The sequence below is a fragment of the Tupaia chinensis genome, unplaced genomic scaffold (genome assembly GCF_000334495.1).
Source record: "Tupaia chinensis unplaced genomic scaffold, TupChi_1.0 Scaffold000161_1, whole genome shotgun sequence".
Taxonomy (NCBI): domain Eukaryota; kingdom Metazoa; phylum Chordata; class Mammalia; order Scandentia; family Tupaiidae; genus Tupaia; species Tupaia belangeri.
The window spans coordinates 1,016,610-1,030,554 of record NW_006159632.1 but is presented as its reverse complement, the minus strand read 5'-3'; the positions used below and the strand labels follow the sequence as shown (position 1 = coordinate 1,030,554).

Here is a 13,945-nt window from a genome sequence, read left to right as displayed (position 1 = left end):
GGCACCTCATGATTGGTCCAAAAGCAACCAATCACAGCCCACCATTTACAACCAATCACAGTCCACCGTTTACAACCAATCATGGTCCACCATTTACAACCAATCATAGTCCACCGTTTACAACCAATCATGGTCCACCATTTACAACCAATCACGGCCCACCGTTTACAACCCACCAGAGTGTATATAACCACGATGCCTGGCCCACAGTAGCCAGACGACACAGACGACCGAGACGACGACGACGACCAGGAAGACGACAACTGAAGAGCCTGAAGAGCTGAAACACCGCACAGTCTCCAGACGACCCTGAAGATCCTGAAGAGCTGACACTGCATCGTCTCCAGATGACCTGGGAGACCCTGAAGAATTGTAACACTACATCGTCTCCGGACGACCCTGAAGAGTTGTGATACCACGTCGTCTCCATGCTGCTCACAGTAGACGACGTGACCCTTAAGGGCTGTGACACTGCGTCGTCTCTGTGCTGTACCGTGCTGCCCACAATAAACAGACGACACTGTCGTCTCCGTGCTGTAACACTACGCTGCTTGCCCTGGCTCTCACTCCTTCACTCAAGAAACCCGTTCGGCTGTCCCCCCGGGTCAGGACACCTGTATGCATGTATGCATGTATACACACACTGTGTCCATGTATATATATATGTGTATACACGCACATATACATACTGTGTGTATGCACACATTTATGTATGTACGTATATACACTGCATGTATGCACACGTGCATATATACTGTACATACATACACACATACACACTGTGTATGTATGCATGCCTATATAGTATATATGTATACATGCACATATACATTCTCTGAGTATATATGTACACATGTATAAATACCTACTATGTATGCATGTACATGAATGTGTATATATACATGGTGTGTATGTGTGTATATGTATGTACATATGGGTAGATACATATTGTGTGTGTGTGTGGCTTACAAAGATGGAGAAAGAAAACCAAGTAGCTGCATCTTGTGATCATTGCTGTGAAGCAGAACTGTTTGCTCACTTGCGAAGGCAAGTGGGATGTGACTTGTTCATGAACAGCCGAGTCATGCTGCACGTGGAGGAGAGGGGGCACGGCTGAGTCATGCTGCACGTGGAGGAGAGGGGCACAGCAGAGTCATGCTGCACGTGGAGGAGAGGGGCACAGCTGAGTCATGCTGCATGTGGAGGAGAGGGGCACAGCCGAGTCATGCTGCACGTGGAGAGGGGGCACAGCCGAGTCATGCTGCATGTGGAGGAGAGGGGCACAGCCGAGTCATGCTGCACGTGGAGGAGAGGGGGCACAGCCGAGTCATTCTGCACGTGGAGGAGAGGGGGCACAGCCGAGTCATTCTGCACGTGGAGAGGGGGCACAGTGCACGTGGAGAGAGGGCACAGCTGAGTCATGCTGCACGTGGAGGAGAGGGGGCACAGCCGAGTCATGCTGCACGTGGAGGAGAGGGGCACAGCCGAGTCATTCTGCACGTGGAGAGAGGGCACAGCTGAGTCATGCTGCATGTGGAGGAGAGGGGGCACAGCCGAGTCATGCTGCACGTGGAGGAGAGGGGGCACAGCTGAGTCATGCTGCATGTGGAGGAGAGGGGGCACAGCTGAGTCATGCTGCATGTGGAGGAGAGGGGGCACAGCCGAGTCATGCTGCACGTGGGGAGGGGGGGCACAGCCGAGTCATGCTGCACGTGGAGAGAGGGCACAGCTGAGTCATGCTGCATGTGGAGGAGAGGGGGCACAGCCGAGTCATGCTGCACGTGGAGGAGAGGGGGCACAGCTGAGTCATGCTGCATGTGGAGGAGAGGGGGCACTGTGAGCTCGCGGCTGGGTACATGTGACAGGGACAAGGTGCAGAAGAGCAGCCAATGAGGCGTAGGGAGGGGAGGGGGCGTGGCTGCTGAGTCAGGGCAGACAGTCCTGCTGGCCAGGAAGGTGAGGGTGAGCGCTGTCTGAGTCCCAGTGTCCGAGCTCTTTCTGGTTTTGTTGAGAGGAGGAGGAAGGAGCTGCTCTTGCTGGTGCCTCTGAATAGTCGCTTTGGGTCAGCGAGCCCTCAAGGTTCTTGGGAACGTGCGAAGTCCACCTTGGTGGCCACCCTGGGCTGTGGCTGCTCTTCATCTACTTGGGATTTCTGGGAAGTTTCTTGTATTATATGATGAATGTCTTCAAAGCTTAACAGTGATTAGCATTGGGAGAATGCTGTACGAACCTTGCAGGGACAAGTGAGACGGAGAGGCGGAAAGGGAGAAATCACCCCCCAGGGGATGGCCACACTGCATTCCCTTCTCCTCCAGTCTCCTCTTGGGGTTTTGGGCACACACATATATGCCTGGAGTGACTTTCAAGCCAATGTGTCCAGTACTTGAACCACGGTCAACCATGTGAGAGTTCAGAGCCTTTACCAATATGCCACCTGCCCAACCTAATCATAATTTTAATTATAAATGCCACCTTTGGCTTTTTGTCTGTCATTAAGCCTTAAAATGGGAAATGACAAGACCCTATTGTTTGATTCAAAGGGGATGAATATGGAAGACTTGATGTTGAGCGAAGTGAGCCAGACTTTGAAAGACACACATTGTAGATCCCCACTCACTGTGTACAGACTGTCTGCACTCTGATATCTCTGATCTCTCAGGAATGGAGAGACCCGAGTGAATGAGAGCAGAGAGGATACAAGAGCCTGTCAGGGAGGGGAGTGCGTGGCAGGGAGGCAGTGGTAGAGGTGGGTGGCAGGGGAAAAGGGAAGGAACGTTTAACTGAAAAGAAAGCAACATTTAAAAAAACACCTGTATTTTTTGCTTTGTTAAAAACAACTGTGCAGCCAGTGGCGTGGTTGAGGTGGCTGGATCTCACACGGCTGACTGTGCGGTTGGAATACCAGACCTGGTGGCTTGAAAAACACCCAGGCGCATGTGCATATGTGCCCAAATTCTGGAAGGAGAGGGAAGTGGAGAAGAGCTTGTGGCGTGGCTTCCCCTGGGGTGCCTTCTCACTTCCGCTTTATCTCTCTGTGTGTCTCTCTCTCTTTCTGGTGAGTGCATGCTCCCTCTGGAAAATTAAAAAAAAAATGAACCTTCAAGAAAAAAAGTGTCTTTTTGCAGATGAATTCGTCCTGTGCACGTGGCATCCCTTCCCCTGTTTTGATGGTGGGCTTCCCTCGGTGTGTCTCGAGGTGAAGCTTGGCGGTACCTGCAGTCGGTTGGGACATGTCCCTTCTGGCCTTCTGACTCGCGGTGTCAGGGTGGGACAGAGTCCTCCGGGCATTTCCAGCATGGGGTGCTGCACTGCGCTCTCGAAGCACGAGCACAACTCCTGAGCAGGCCTCTCGCCTCTTGCACAGCACCTGTCCTACGGCGAGGGCAGCCTGCATGTGGACGCCGCCTTCCAGCAGACCCTCTGGAGCGTGGCTCCCATCAGCTCAGGGAGTGAAGCAGCCCAAGGTAAGACCCACTCCCAGGATCAGCTCGTCTGGCACAGAGCGGGGCTGTCTGAAGGAGCTGAATGTAATAGAGAGATTTGTGTCAAAACGTCCTGACCTGAGGACCTCCTCTGAGTCCCACTGGGATGCACAGCTTCCCTTCCGCTCATGCTGTCTCCAGCCTTCGTCCTAGTGTCAGGTTAGCTTTTGGGTCGTTTCCTCCCACCCGGCGGGCGGGCGTCTTGGTTAGGCTAATGGTGGGTCCGTCTGTCTGGGCCACGCCTCATGGTCATCTCCACGTACGCAGCAGGGTAAGCATCTGGGCACGTCCTGCCTATTCTCACAAAGAAAGGGGATCTGACGAGGATTGTGTGGGTTGAGGTCATGTGCCCTCGTGGGAATGTCACTGGCTGTGGGATGCAGAGGGGGTGGCCAGCCCCTCCACCTCGGGGGTCCTGACAGGTGCTGAAAGTGAAGGCAAGCCCAGACGACCTGTCTGGCGGTCACCGTCTGGCAGGACGTCTCGTGACTGGCGCTCACCCTGCAGGGTACCTGATCGGTGGCGACGTCCTCAGGCTGCTGCACGGGCACATGGATGAGTGCCTCACCGTCCCCTCCGGAGAGCACACCGGGGAGCAGCGCAGGTGGGTGCTGCGCCGGGGCTTCCAGCCTGGGCCTGCTGGCTACGACGTCTGCTCAGCAGGAGCGTGGCCACCTGTGGCCAGGGACGGTTACCTGCCTGGTAGGGCTGCTCCTTGGTGCCGTGGGAGACTCCCAAGGTGTCCTGCCTCCTTTTTTATTTTTCCTTTGGAGAAGTTTTTGCTATAGGGCGCGTGTGCTTGCCAGACAGAGAGAGACAGAGAGACAGAAAGTGAGAAATCACTCCCCCCGGGGGGTATGGCCATGCCGCAATCCCTTCTCCTCCATTCTCCTCTCAGGATCTTGGGCACGCATGCACACGCGCCTGGGGTGAGTGTTAAGCCACCGGGTCCGGGACTTGAACCGTGGTTGACTACGTGGGAGTCTAGCAACATAGCCATTGCGCTACATTTAATAGAAGCTAACTTCGTTCAGTGGGACGTGTCGAGATGAGTGACAAAGGGGATAGCATGAGTGGCGAGGGCTCTCCAAAGGCCATGGGTGGAGCAGCTCCTCTGAGAAGAAGGGTGAGTGAGCGCCAGGGGTCGGCCCTGAATGGAGGAGCACTGTCCCCCTGAGTGAGGACTGAGGGAAGGCGGGGTATAGACGCTGGCTGTTGGGGGCCCTCCGGGAGGAAGTGGAGGAGCAGGATGGTGGCCAGTGATGGGCGAGGAGCTGGGCTTGGTGGTGGGGGGAGCCTGAGCTGGAAGCCGGGCTGAGGGCTGAGGGCCGGGGGCCGGGGGCCAGGTGGCGTCTGGGTGAAGTGGAGGCCATGGGCATGCTCCACTGGACGTCGGAGTCGACTGCGGCACTGGGGTCTGCAGGGGAGGTGCGCGTGGAGTGGGGACAGAGCCCAGCTCCGGGCACAGGCGCGTACGGAGGGAATGTACCCTCGGTGGGAAACTGGATTTCTGGGTTTGTGCCTCTGTTCGGCCACACGGTGGGAATGAGGAAGGACTGGGCGTGTCCTCGGAGATTCCTTAGCTGTGCGGCGCTCGGGGCTCTGTCGTCGTGGTAACACGAAGGCCATCCTGCCCCAGACACCCCTAGCCCTCGGCCCAAAACTGCATACCGAGGAGAAACGCCTGCGACGACCTGAAACTGTATTTTGATTCACTAGAAAAAGACGTAGAAGCAATCCAATGGTTGGTTAGCGGTCTTAGAGCTGGAGAAGGTCCAGCGATACTGAGGTTCTCTCCTACCTCCGAGCTGTCTGCCGGGATTGCACCTGTCATACTGCCCGGGGAAATGTGGCCATCACACCCACTCCCTTGTCAGACGTGGTAGGATGATTGAGGGCCCAGGGAGGTTGTGTCCACTTCGTTCCTGAGTGCTTGTCCTCACCAGGCCACGGCCACCCACTCGGAGTCCCCGTGAGCATCATGCAGCTGGGGACGTGTCTGGGGGCTGTGGCTCTGGACACAGGGGGCGTCCTCACCCCCACTGCCCATGCTGCCGCAGAGCGTCAGGGGCTCCTGGAATGGAGCGTACAGAGCGCGTGTCAGGGAGCAGAGCTCGGCGGGCCAAGGCAGACCTCAGACTTGAGCTAATGCACCTCCTCCATCCTCTCCCATTCCTCTGTGGATGGGGCTTGGCACGCATGTGAGACTCACCGTCACTGCTGTGTTAAGTTTCCTGAGGTTTTTCCAGGAAGGCATCTGGCCTGGAAGTACCCACACAACCCAAGATGTGGGCACAGGGCCTGCTGTGGGCAGGAGCAGTCAGGGAGGGAGCCCCCCCGGGCCCTTGGATGTTAGGTCTCCATTGTTAGCTCCTGCCATTCCCTGCGAAGAGGAGGCCGAGAAGGCTGGAGAGAGACAGCTGCAGGTAGTTGGCAAAGAGGCCGGCAGGTGCAGGACTGCTTTAGAAGTACCATTCAGGGACCAGCAGATGGCGTAGTGGTTACGTCGCTGGACTCCTACGTAGATAACTGTGGTTCATCCTGGACCTGGTGGCTTTAAAACTGATGCAAGGCCCGTGTGGTGTGCGCCCAAGATCCCAAGAGGAAAATGGAGAAGGGACTGTAGTGTGGCCATCCCCCTGGGTGTGAGTTCTCGCTTTCTGCCTCTGTCTCTCTCACACGCATCTATAGCAAAAATCTCTCTTAAAAAAGAAAAACGTACAATTCCAGCCCAAGGGCTTGAAACTCTATGGCCACATTCTACTTCAAGTGTGAAATGCTGGATAGGGCGCTATGCTCAGAGAGTTTCGTGTGTGGCTTGCATCTCATTACTTCTATCCATGATTTTATGTGAATAAAATAGCAACAGGCATTTTCTTCATGCAAATGGATACTTTTTTATGAGTTAGCTATGTACTGTCTGAGTTAAGCATGCCAGTTTTTTATTTTGCTAGATTTAAAACTGGTTAAATTGGGGCTACATTATTTGGGGTGTGTGCCTTAGAAAGCAGCCCCAGGAGCGTTCATGCAGCATCGTTTGTGTGTGTGCACGGGTCACCAGCCAGCTTGCCTGTGGTCTGGCTTGCGAATGAACATGGGCTAGGATCTCGTGCCAGAAGAGATGCAGTGTGTTCTCGGGGTCTGTCCTAGCGGGCACATGCAGTCAGGGGACAATGCCAGCCCAGCTATGGTGGCCCTGTCCGGAGGGTGCTGTGTGCAGTGGATGAGGCCTCCTGGGGGCAGGTGGCTAGGAACCCACACAGGGTGCATGCATGTGTGTGCCGTCAGTCCTGACAGCACAGAGAAGTGGAGGAGGAGGAGCCAAGGCATGGCCACGTGCCCGTTTCCGAGTCCTGTCTCTGGCACGTGCACACGCCCTGGCCATCAGGAAGGCCTGTCTCTCGGGCCAGGGAGAGTCACAGTGCTTCGCGCCTGGGTCACACAGGAAAGGGCTCGTGTTTGTCCTCGGCTGTCCCGAGCATGCGGGGAAGCGCGTGTGCCTGTGACCCAGGCTGCTGCGACCGTGTGCATCCTGGCATGAAGCTGACACTGTCTCTCAGAAGAGATAAACGAACAAACTTAAAAAAAGAAAAACAAACAACAACAACAACAAACAACCCTCTCTCACATAAAACAAAATGTAAATCTGCTTATTTTTCCATACACACGAGCACCCGCCATGCCAAGAAACGAAGGAGGCGGTGATCGGGGCTGTGAGGGAACTAGGGCAGGGCGGCGGCAGTTCCTGTGCGCTGGTGCATGTGCGCGCATGCTCGTGTGCGATGGCGTGGTTCTGCTCTCTCCCCTCAGATGTGGCGCAGTTAAGTGGCAGTTTTCGACAGTGTCTAGAAGCGAGTGCAGCGTCTGCTCCAGGATGGGCCTCGGCAGGGAGCAGCCCTGCTATGCGTGTGCATGGCCGTGTTCTTTCCTTCTGCTCCTTTGCTATGCTGAAGCTCAAATGACGCTAGTGGTAGGTAACTGACTGGCCCAGTGTGGCCCGAGATGCCTGGCTCACCCGTGCACGCCCTGGACCCCGGCATCTCTGTGAGGCAGCCGTGTCGGTCACTGTCTGGGACGCTGGCATCTCTGTGTGGCGTGCCCTCTCAGTCACCTTCTGGGTAGTGCGCCGCGTCGGTCGCCGTCTGGGAGGGGCTCGAGAGCAGCTCTGTTGTGCTCCAGAAGGGTCACAGATAAGGGCAGTTTTCTACGGCCTCATTCTCCCCCTCTTGGTGTCCTGTGGGCACCGCTGCAGGCCCAGCCAGGGAGTGACGCGTGTGCTGCATGGCCTGACGGGAGGGTCTGTCCGTGAAGGAGGGCTCTCTCCTGTCCTTTGGGCCTCCTCCTTGCCGAGACTCACTTCCTGGAATGTGAATGCCCGCCTGGCTGCAGAGAGCTCAGATCCCTGGCCTGGCCCAGAGCCACCCGTGAGGAAAGCCAGGCCAGGCCTTCTTTCAAAACACAGGCTTTTAAGGTGAAGGGTGAACTGCTCAGGAATTTGGGCATTGGATTTCTGGGGGCGTGGGGACAGTGCAGGCACCTGCTGTGCTGTAGTGAGCGGGCGTGACAGGACCACGGGTTCAAGGCCAGCCTGATTTAACAGAAACTGCCCTGTAGTTTGTCAGTTAAAATTTGAGACTGATTTTCATGCCCATGTTTGGTTTATTATCTTAATCTAGATGTAAGCAGTATCTTCCAGAAGGACAAAAGAATCTGGGTGCCTTAATACGTATCCAAAGAAGTGCCCTTTTCTGGGACATTTTTGTTGATACTTATCATTTGGTACACATTGCAGATTGTTACATTAAAATATTAAGAATTAGCATTCTTACATTTCTTTAGACTGTTTTAAATTCCTAGAACAGGATTTAGAATTGCGAAGAGTCATGTGTGTGTTGGACCCACACTGGGCCGGTCAGTTATTTACCGCTAATTCTGTGGACCTGGTTAGAGAGTACAGTGTCATCCATGTCCTGGGGTGGGGGCAGAGCGAAGGAGAGAGGACCAGTGGAGAAAATAGTGATGAGAGAACATGAAAGACTTTACAAAGTTATCAGTAAGTGACGTTTCAGTATGAGTTCAATTTTGGAGTCTGTTTCATGGAAAACAGTTTCCATGAGCTTTCCATGAGCTTTCCGGTGACTCTGACGTTAAATCAGCTCGTTCAGGGCAGCTGAAGCCAGCCAGTCACTGCTGTCTTGGTTATTTGTTTCCTTTTTATACCCAGCCATATTGTCTCTTGCCAGAAATCGGACTAGCACTGTTTATCCACTTGCTTTTCTTATTTAGTGAGCTTGAAAAATAAGAGTCCAAATGACGGAAGTGCTAACTCAGAACTGGGCTTTTCTTTGTTGGAGCAGAACTGTCCACTATGAAGGCGGAGCTGTGTCGGCGCACGCGCGTTCCCTGTGGAGACTTGAGACGCTCCGAGTCGCGTAAGTAGAGCCCGTAGAAGCAGCCGTCCCAGTGCCCTGAACCCCAGCGCACTGAGCCTGCGTGACACGTGTACTGCATGGTCTGACGGGAGGGTCTGCCGTATCAGGTGTGCAGGCGCGTGGGGACTGGACAGGCAGAGTAGGCCTCTTACCGTCCTCGGCCCTCCCCTCCTCCTCCCCCTGCCTCCTTTACCTGGCCGTCTGCCCGAGAACCAGGCAGCACCTCCTGCAGACACACTGTCCTGCAGCCTCGTGTGTTTCTGCAGCATCATCTTGTCCCAGACCATGTGCCTCTTGGCAGCAAGTGCTGCCAGGACAGAGTGACGCAAGGTTTGCAGGTAGGACAGGCTGTGTGCCAGCCCGACGGTGTTTCCGATGTGACATCTGGGTTTCACCTCCCAAGGACACATTTCCGGCAGAGGAAACCGGAGTGTGAAGGGGAGGATGGGAGTGAGGGCTGCAGTCGCCGTCTTCTCTTTGAATAGCGCATGAGCTGGGTGGGCCCTGGGAGCTCAGTAAAAGTCGCTATGTGTCATTGCGGTAACAAGGGTTTACATTAGGACCACACTTTTTTTCCTATTGTGTTTCCGGCGAGTTCAGAAACCTCTCTGTAGAGTGCCCTTTGGTTCCTTTAAATGCAGTATCAACGACACAGCTGCCATTCTGAGTATTTTTAAATAGGTTGAAAATGTCAGATTAAAAAAAAATAGTTCAAAGATTCAGTCTGTTACCTAAACACAGAGCATTTTCAGCGTATTCCTTCCCCATGACATCAACTTCGAGACCTCCGGCTTAGGACTGTGGGGTCCTGATGGCTGCTGGAGAGCTGTGGACCTTCCGTGAGGGAAGTCAGTGCTTCTGGGGGTGACGGGAGGGTTTGGCGGTCTCACGTGTCCTGTGAGCATTTAAAAAATTGCACACCCTTGAACAAGAATGTGAGGCTGACATAGAAATGGTGTCATCCTCAGTTTAAGTAGGTGTGTGGAATGGAACATCAGTGTAGTTTTTAAAGAATTATTTATTAGTATTTAAAAAAATTGCTATAGGGCACGTGTGCTCACCAGAGGCAGATAGAGAGAGAGAGAGACAAAGAGAGAGAGAACTGCCAGATCTGGAAGTTGAACAGCAGTCAGCCCTGTGGGAGTCCAGTGCCTTAACCACCACGCCACCTGCAGACCCCCTCCAGTGTATTTTAAGTAGTGGTGTTTCCCAATAAAATGGTCACTCAGTCTTTTTATAGTGTTTGGTTGACTGTAAATACTGTGATTCATTACCCCGTTGTTTACTTGAATATGACCTTTCCCGACAGCAAAGACCTGTGTTGTCCCCCTTTCTCATTAAGTCCCACTTCCACTGCTCTCCCAGGACAGAACTGTCTACCCCGAGGTAACACACTTTCACGGCTGAAAACTCCCAGCTTACTTTACCGTGTTCCTGTGCAGCGAGGGTATTTATACGCATTACATGTGTTTGTCAGTCTGTGACTTTAAAGAGTTATTCTGTATTAAAACCCTTAATTAATTGATAATACAAATTTATTTTATAAAAATACACAGTTGATCAAATCCACCTATATAATAAAACTTTTTATAAATACTAAACTTAAAAGTAAAATTTTATTGGAAATGCACCCCTTAATGAAATGGGAAAGAGACAGATAATAAGGTAAGCGGGGAAGCCCAGCTTCTCTAGGCTCTATGATCATTCCGATGACTTAGGAAAGGACTTTAAGTGTACACCCGCGTCTCCTTTACACGTGTGATGAGACGACAGATGAGGTACAGAGATGACACGTTAATTGCAAACATGGTTGCATATTGCACATGTGGGTCCCCCGTGAATTGCAGACACAGTCGATCACACGTATGTGAGTGCGCACTGGCGATCGCAGACACAGTCAATCATACGTATGTGAGTGCGCACTGGCGATCGCAGACACCGTCGATCACACGTATGTGAGTGCGCACTGGCGATCGCAGACACAGTCGATCATACGTATGTGAGTGCGCACTGGCAATTGCAGACACACAGCTGATCATCACGTATGGGGTCCCCTGGTTAATGGCAAGCACAGTTCATCACACAGGTGGGTCCCTCCATCAAGTCGCACCTGTTTTGCCAGGTGGAGTGGAAGCCACATCCGATGGGGCCAGCCCTTCCGGCTGCGGCATGTCACCACAGGGAAGTACTTGAGCCTCTTGGAAGACAGGAACCTTCTGCTGGTGGACAAGGAGAAAGCTGATGTGAAGTCGACAGCGTTCTCCTTCCGCTCGTCCAAGGTAAGAGGAAGGAGGTTCTGGGCTTCCTCGGGGGCCGCCATGTACCCTTTGCTGGTAGGAAGGCAGGAGGAAAGGAGGTGAGGACATTTCTCAGGTGCCTCTAGATTCCTGGTGTCTCCCATCTGCTGCTCTGAGGTAAAACCACTTCCTCGGCCGCTGTACCTGACAGGTGCACCGGCCTGGGTGAGGACGAGGCGCACCAGGGGCCTTTTCTCGGGCACGTTGGTGTGTACTCTCTGACGAGCAGGCCTTTCCACTCAGCTCCGTGGAGTCCCTTTATGGTAACTGCATGTTTCTGCCCTGAACGGAGCTGGGAGCCCTGGCATGACGAGAGCAGTGGCGGCCTGGGGAAGGTGCACATGACGCTTCCGTGAGGGCCGGCGTGTGTGTTGGACGTGTATGTCCACAGCGCGGCCATGGCGGTGCAGGTGGGGTTGGAGTGCATTCGGGCCCAGACGTTTCTAACTGGTTTTTGCTCAGGACTAGGGTGTCCTAGGGGCCCCGTCACCCTTCCTCACGTGCTCTGTCCTGCCTGGATTCGATTTGGATCCTCACAGCAGCGTTCCGTGAGGACGGTGTCTGTGCCATGTGTGACACTCCATGAACAGCATTCTGGGTAGGAGGGCTCTGCTACATACACTGCCTGTCCGGGGCTTCCGTAGCCAGTGTGGACTGGGGTTCATTGATGCAGCCTCTCCCTGGAGTTCCGGTAGGCACAGCGCTCTAAGATTTTGTAACAGATAACTGACAATTACTTCCTACTTGATAAAACGTTTTCCTGAAAGACCAGTTTCCTGTTACGGAAACGAGCTTAAGCAACTCCGTCATGGGGTAGGGGTGACAGCGGAGCCGCAGGTGTCCCCGAGCGTGGCAGGTGTCTCCAGTGAGGGTGCACAGGGCAGTGCATCCTCGAGTGGCCCTGCTGTCCGTGGGTGTGGCTGTGCCCTCTGCCCTCCAGCAGTAGCTCGTCTCTTAGACGCCTTTGCTAATTCTGATAGGTAAGAAATCAACTGTCTCCTACTTACCTTCTGTGGGTAAGTTAATCTCTTTGCTGTAAAACTCGTAAGTTTAAATGCAAAGGTAACGTTTTCATGTTCCGATGAATGAAAATATTCCTTGGTGAGTGGTTCAGAGATCAGCTCTTTTTCTCTTCCCGTAGCGCTTGGCGCCCTTAGAGCAAGTGAGTTGGACCAGCTTCCTTGTCACACCCTACCCCAGGGCGACGGCACCCCGGCTGTCCGGGAGAAGCCCATTGTAGAAAGTCTCTCAGAGGCCTCACTGCACAAGGTGCTGCGTGTTCTCCACATACATGTCAGGCGGGCTCCAAGTCACAGCTCTGGTGACAGCCACTGTGGGCTCCCTAGTCTGGGCTGCCGAACTTGACCACATACGACCTGAGACCGGGCATAGGTGCCTCCCGGGGGGAATGGAGAGGACACCTCACTTCCGTCGAGGTGAAGTGGTGGAGAGAGCAGGCCCTCCCAAGCACTCTTCTGTCTGCATAGGACAGGCGGGCAGGGCCGGGCAGGGCAGGGGGAGGGTTCCTAGCAGCATCCAGACCTCTCAGGGTTCTGGCGTCCTGCCCCGAGTACTTACCATGGGCATCTCTCAGCCGCTGGCTCTGCAAGTCACACCTAATGAATTAAAAAATGGCTTCTGCCACAGCACTGCCCGGCTCCGATCCTCATTCCGACGGGCGACTCGGCTGGCGTCCTGCGCAGAGGAGTGCCGTGTCGCTTCGCTCCTCTCCGCGGCTTTGTGGTGCTTGGCAGGGCACTGGCTCACGTGTCTGGGCGGGTACGGTGCCCTCTGTGCTCTCTTCCTGCTGTATTCTACGTCTTGGTTTTAGAGCCGTGGTTTCCAGAAGTTTGTAGATAACCAATAACTCTGCAAGGGAAGCAGAGCTGCAATTATATTTAAAAATATCCGCTAATTGCAATATTTAGGGGTGTGTGAGTGCATGAGTGTGTAAAGGAGAGAATAAACTAGTGTGTGCTCCTTTCTTGTGTAACATTTTACCCAATTATGATTAGTAAGAAATGTTTTCAAAAATGGGAAATATTTATAGTACAAGAAGAAGAGTTAAAATCAAACTGTAAGGTCTTGGGAAAGGGCTAGAATTAACATATAATGTGATAAGTTGTTATATTTGAGGTATGATATGAAATACAAGTGGGTAATCCCAGGAAGAAAATAAATGGCACAGAAATCCACTTCTAAAAATGCACTCACGTACACAGACATTTTGTGTAATAGCAATTAATAGTGCTGATTATAATGTGTAAAATCTAAGACTTTTAATTGGAAGCAAGTCTAAGAAATTAAACTCCATTCATGCTGAAAAGGATTTCCTGCAATTATATAGTAGAGAAACGTTGAACTTAGAACCAACAGAAAAGGAACAGAAGTAGAAACTTAGCTTAAAGAAGAAATGTGTGCTCCACATAGCTGCTCACGCGTGCTCCGCACGGTCTCTCCCCGGCTCACGGGAAAGCCAAGGGCGTGCCGGACGCTTCCCTCCCCACCACGCCGCTGGTGCCTGCTCGCGGTGCCTCTGCGATTTCTAATGTAACATTCCCACTGTTGTTTTTGATGATGTAATGCAGAGGGAACTTCAAAAAGTTCACGGAGAAGTAGAATTAAAGTGAGACGAGTTTATTCTGGTGTAAAGATTTTGAAATCTCTGTATAGATTTTTATGATACTCATTTTCTTCTTTTTTTTTTTTTTTTTCTTTTTTTTTTTTTTTTTTT

At 53.0% G+C, this 13,945-nt stretch overlaps 1 protein-coding gene across 1 annotated transcript in view; it reads left to right on the top strand.

Moving 5' to 3' along the window:
- LOC114007368 (ryanodine receptor 2-like) overlaps positions 1 to 13,945 on the top strand; it is an 84,052-nt gene that overhangs the window by 56,051 nt on the left and 14,056 nt on the right. Inside the window, exons 9-12 of the mRNA XM_027770854.1 lie at positions 3,365 to 3,464; positions 3,990 to 4,086; positions 8,840 to 8,914; positions 11,037 to 11,193. Of these exons, the coding sequence (XP_027626655.1) occupies positions 3,365 to 3,464; positions 3,990 to 4,086; positions 8,840 to 8,914; positions 11,037 to 11,193 (429 nt within the window). The remainder of the gene's footprint in view (positions 1 to 3,364; positions 3,465 to 3,989; positions 4,087 to 8,839; positions 8,915 to 11,036; positions 11,194 to 13,945) is intronic.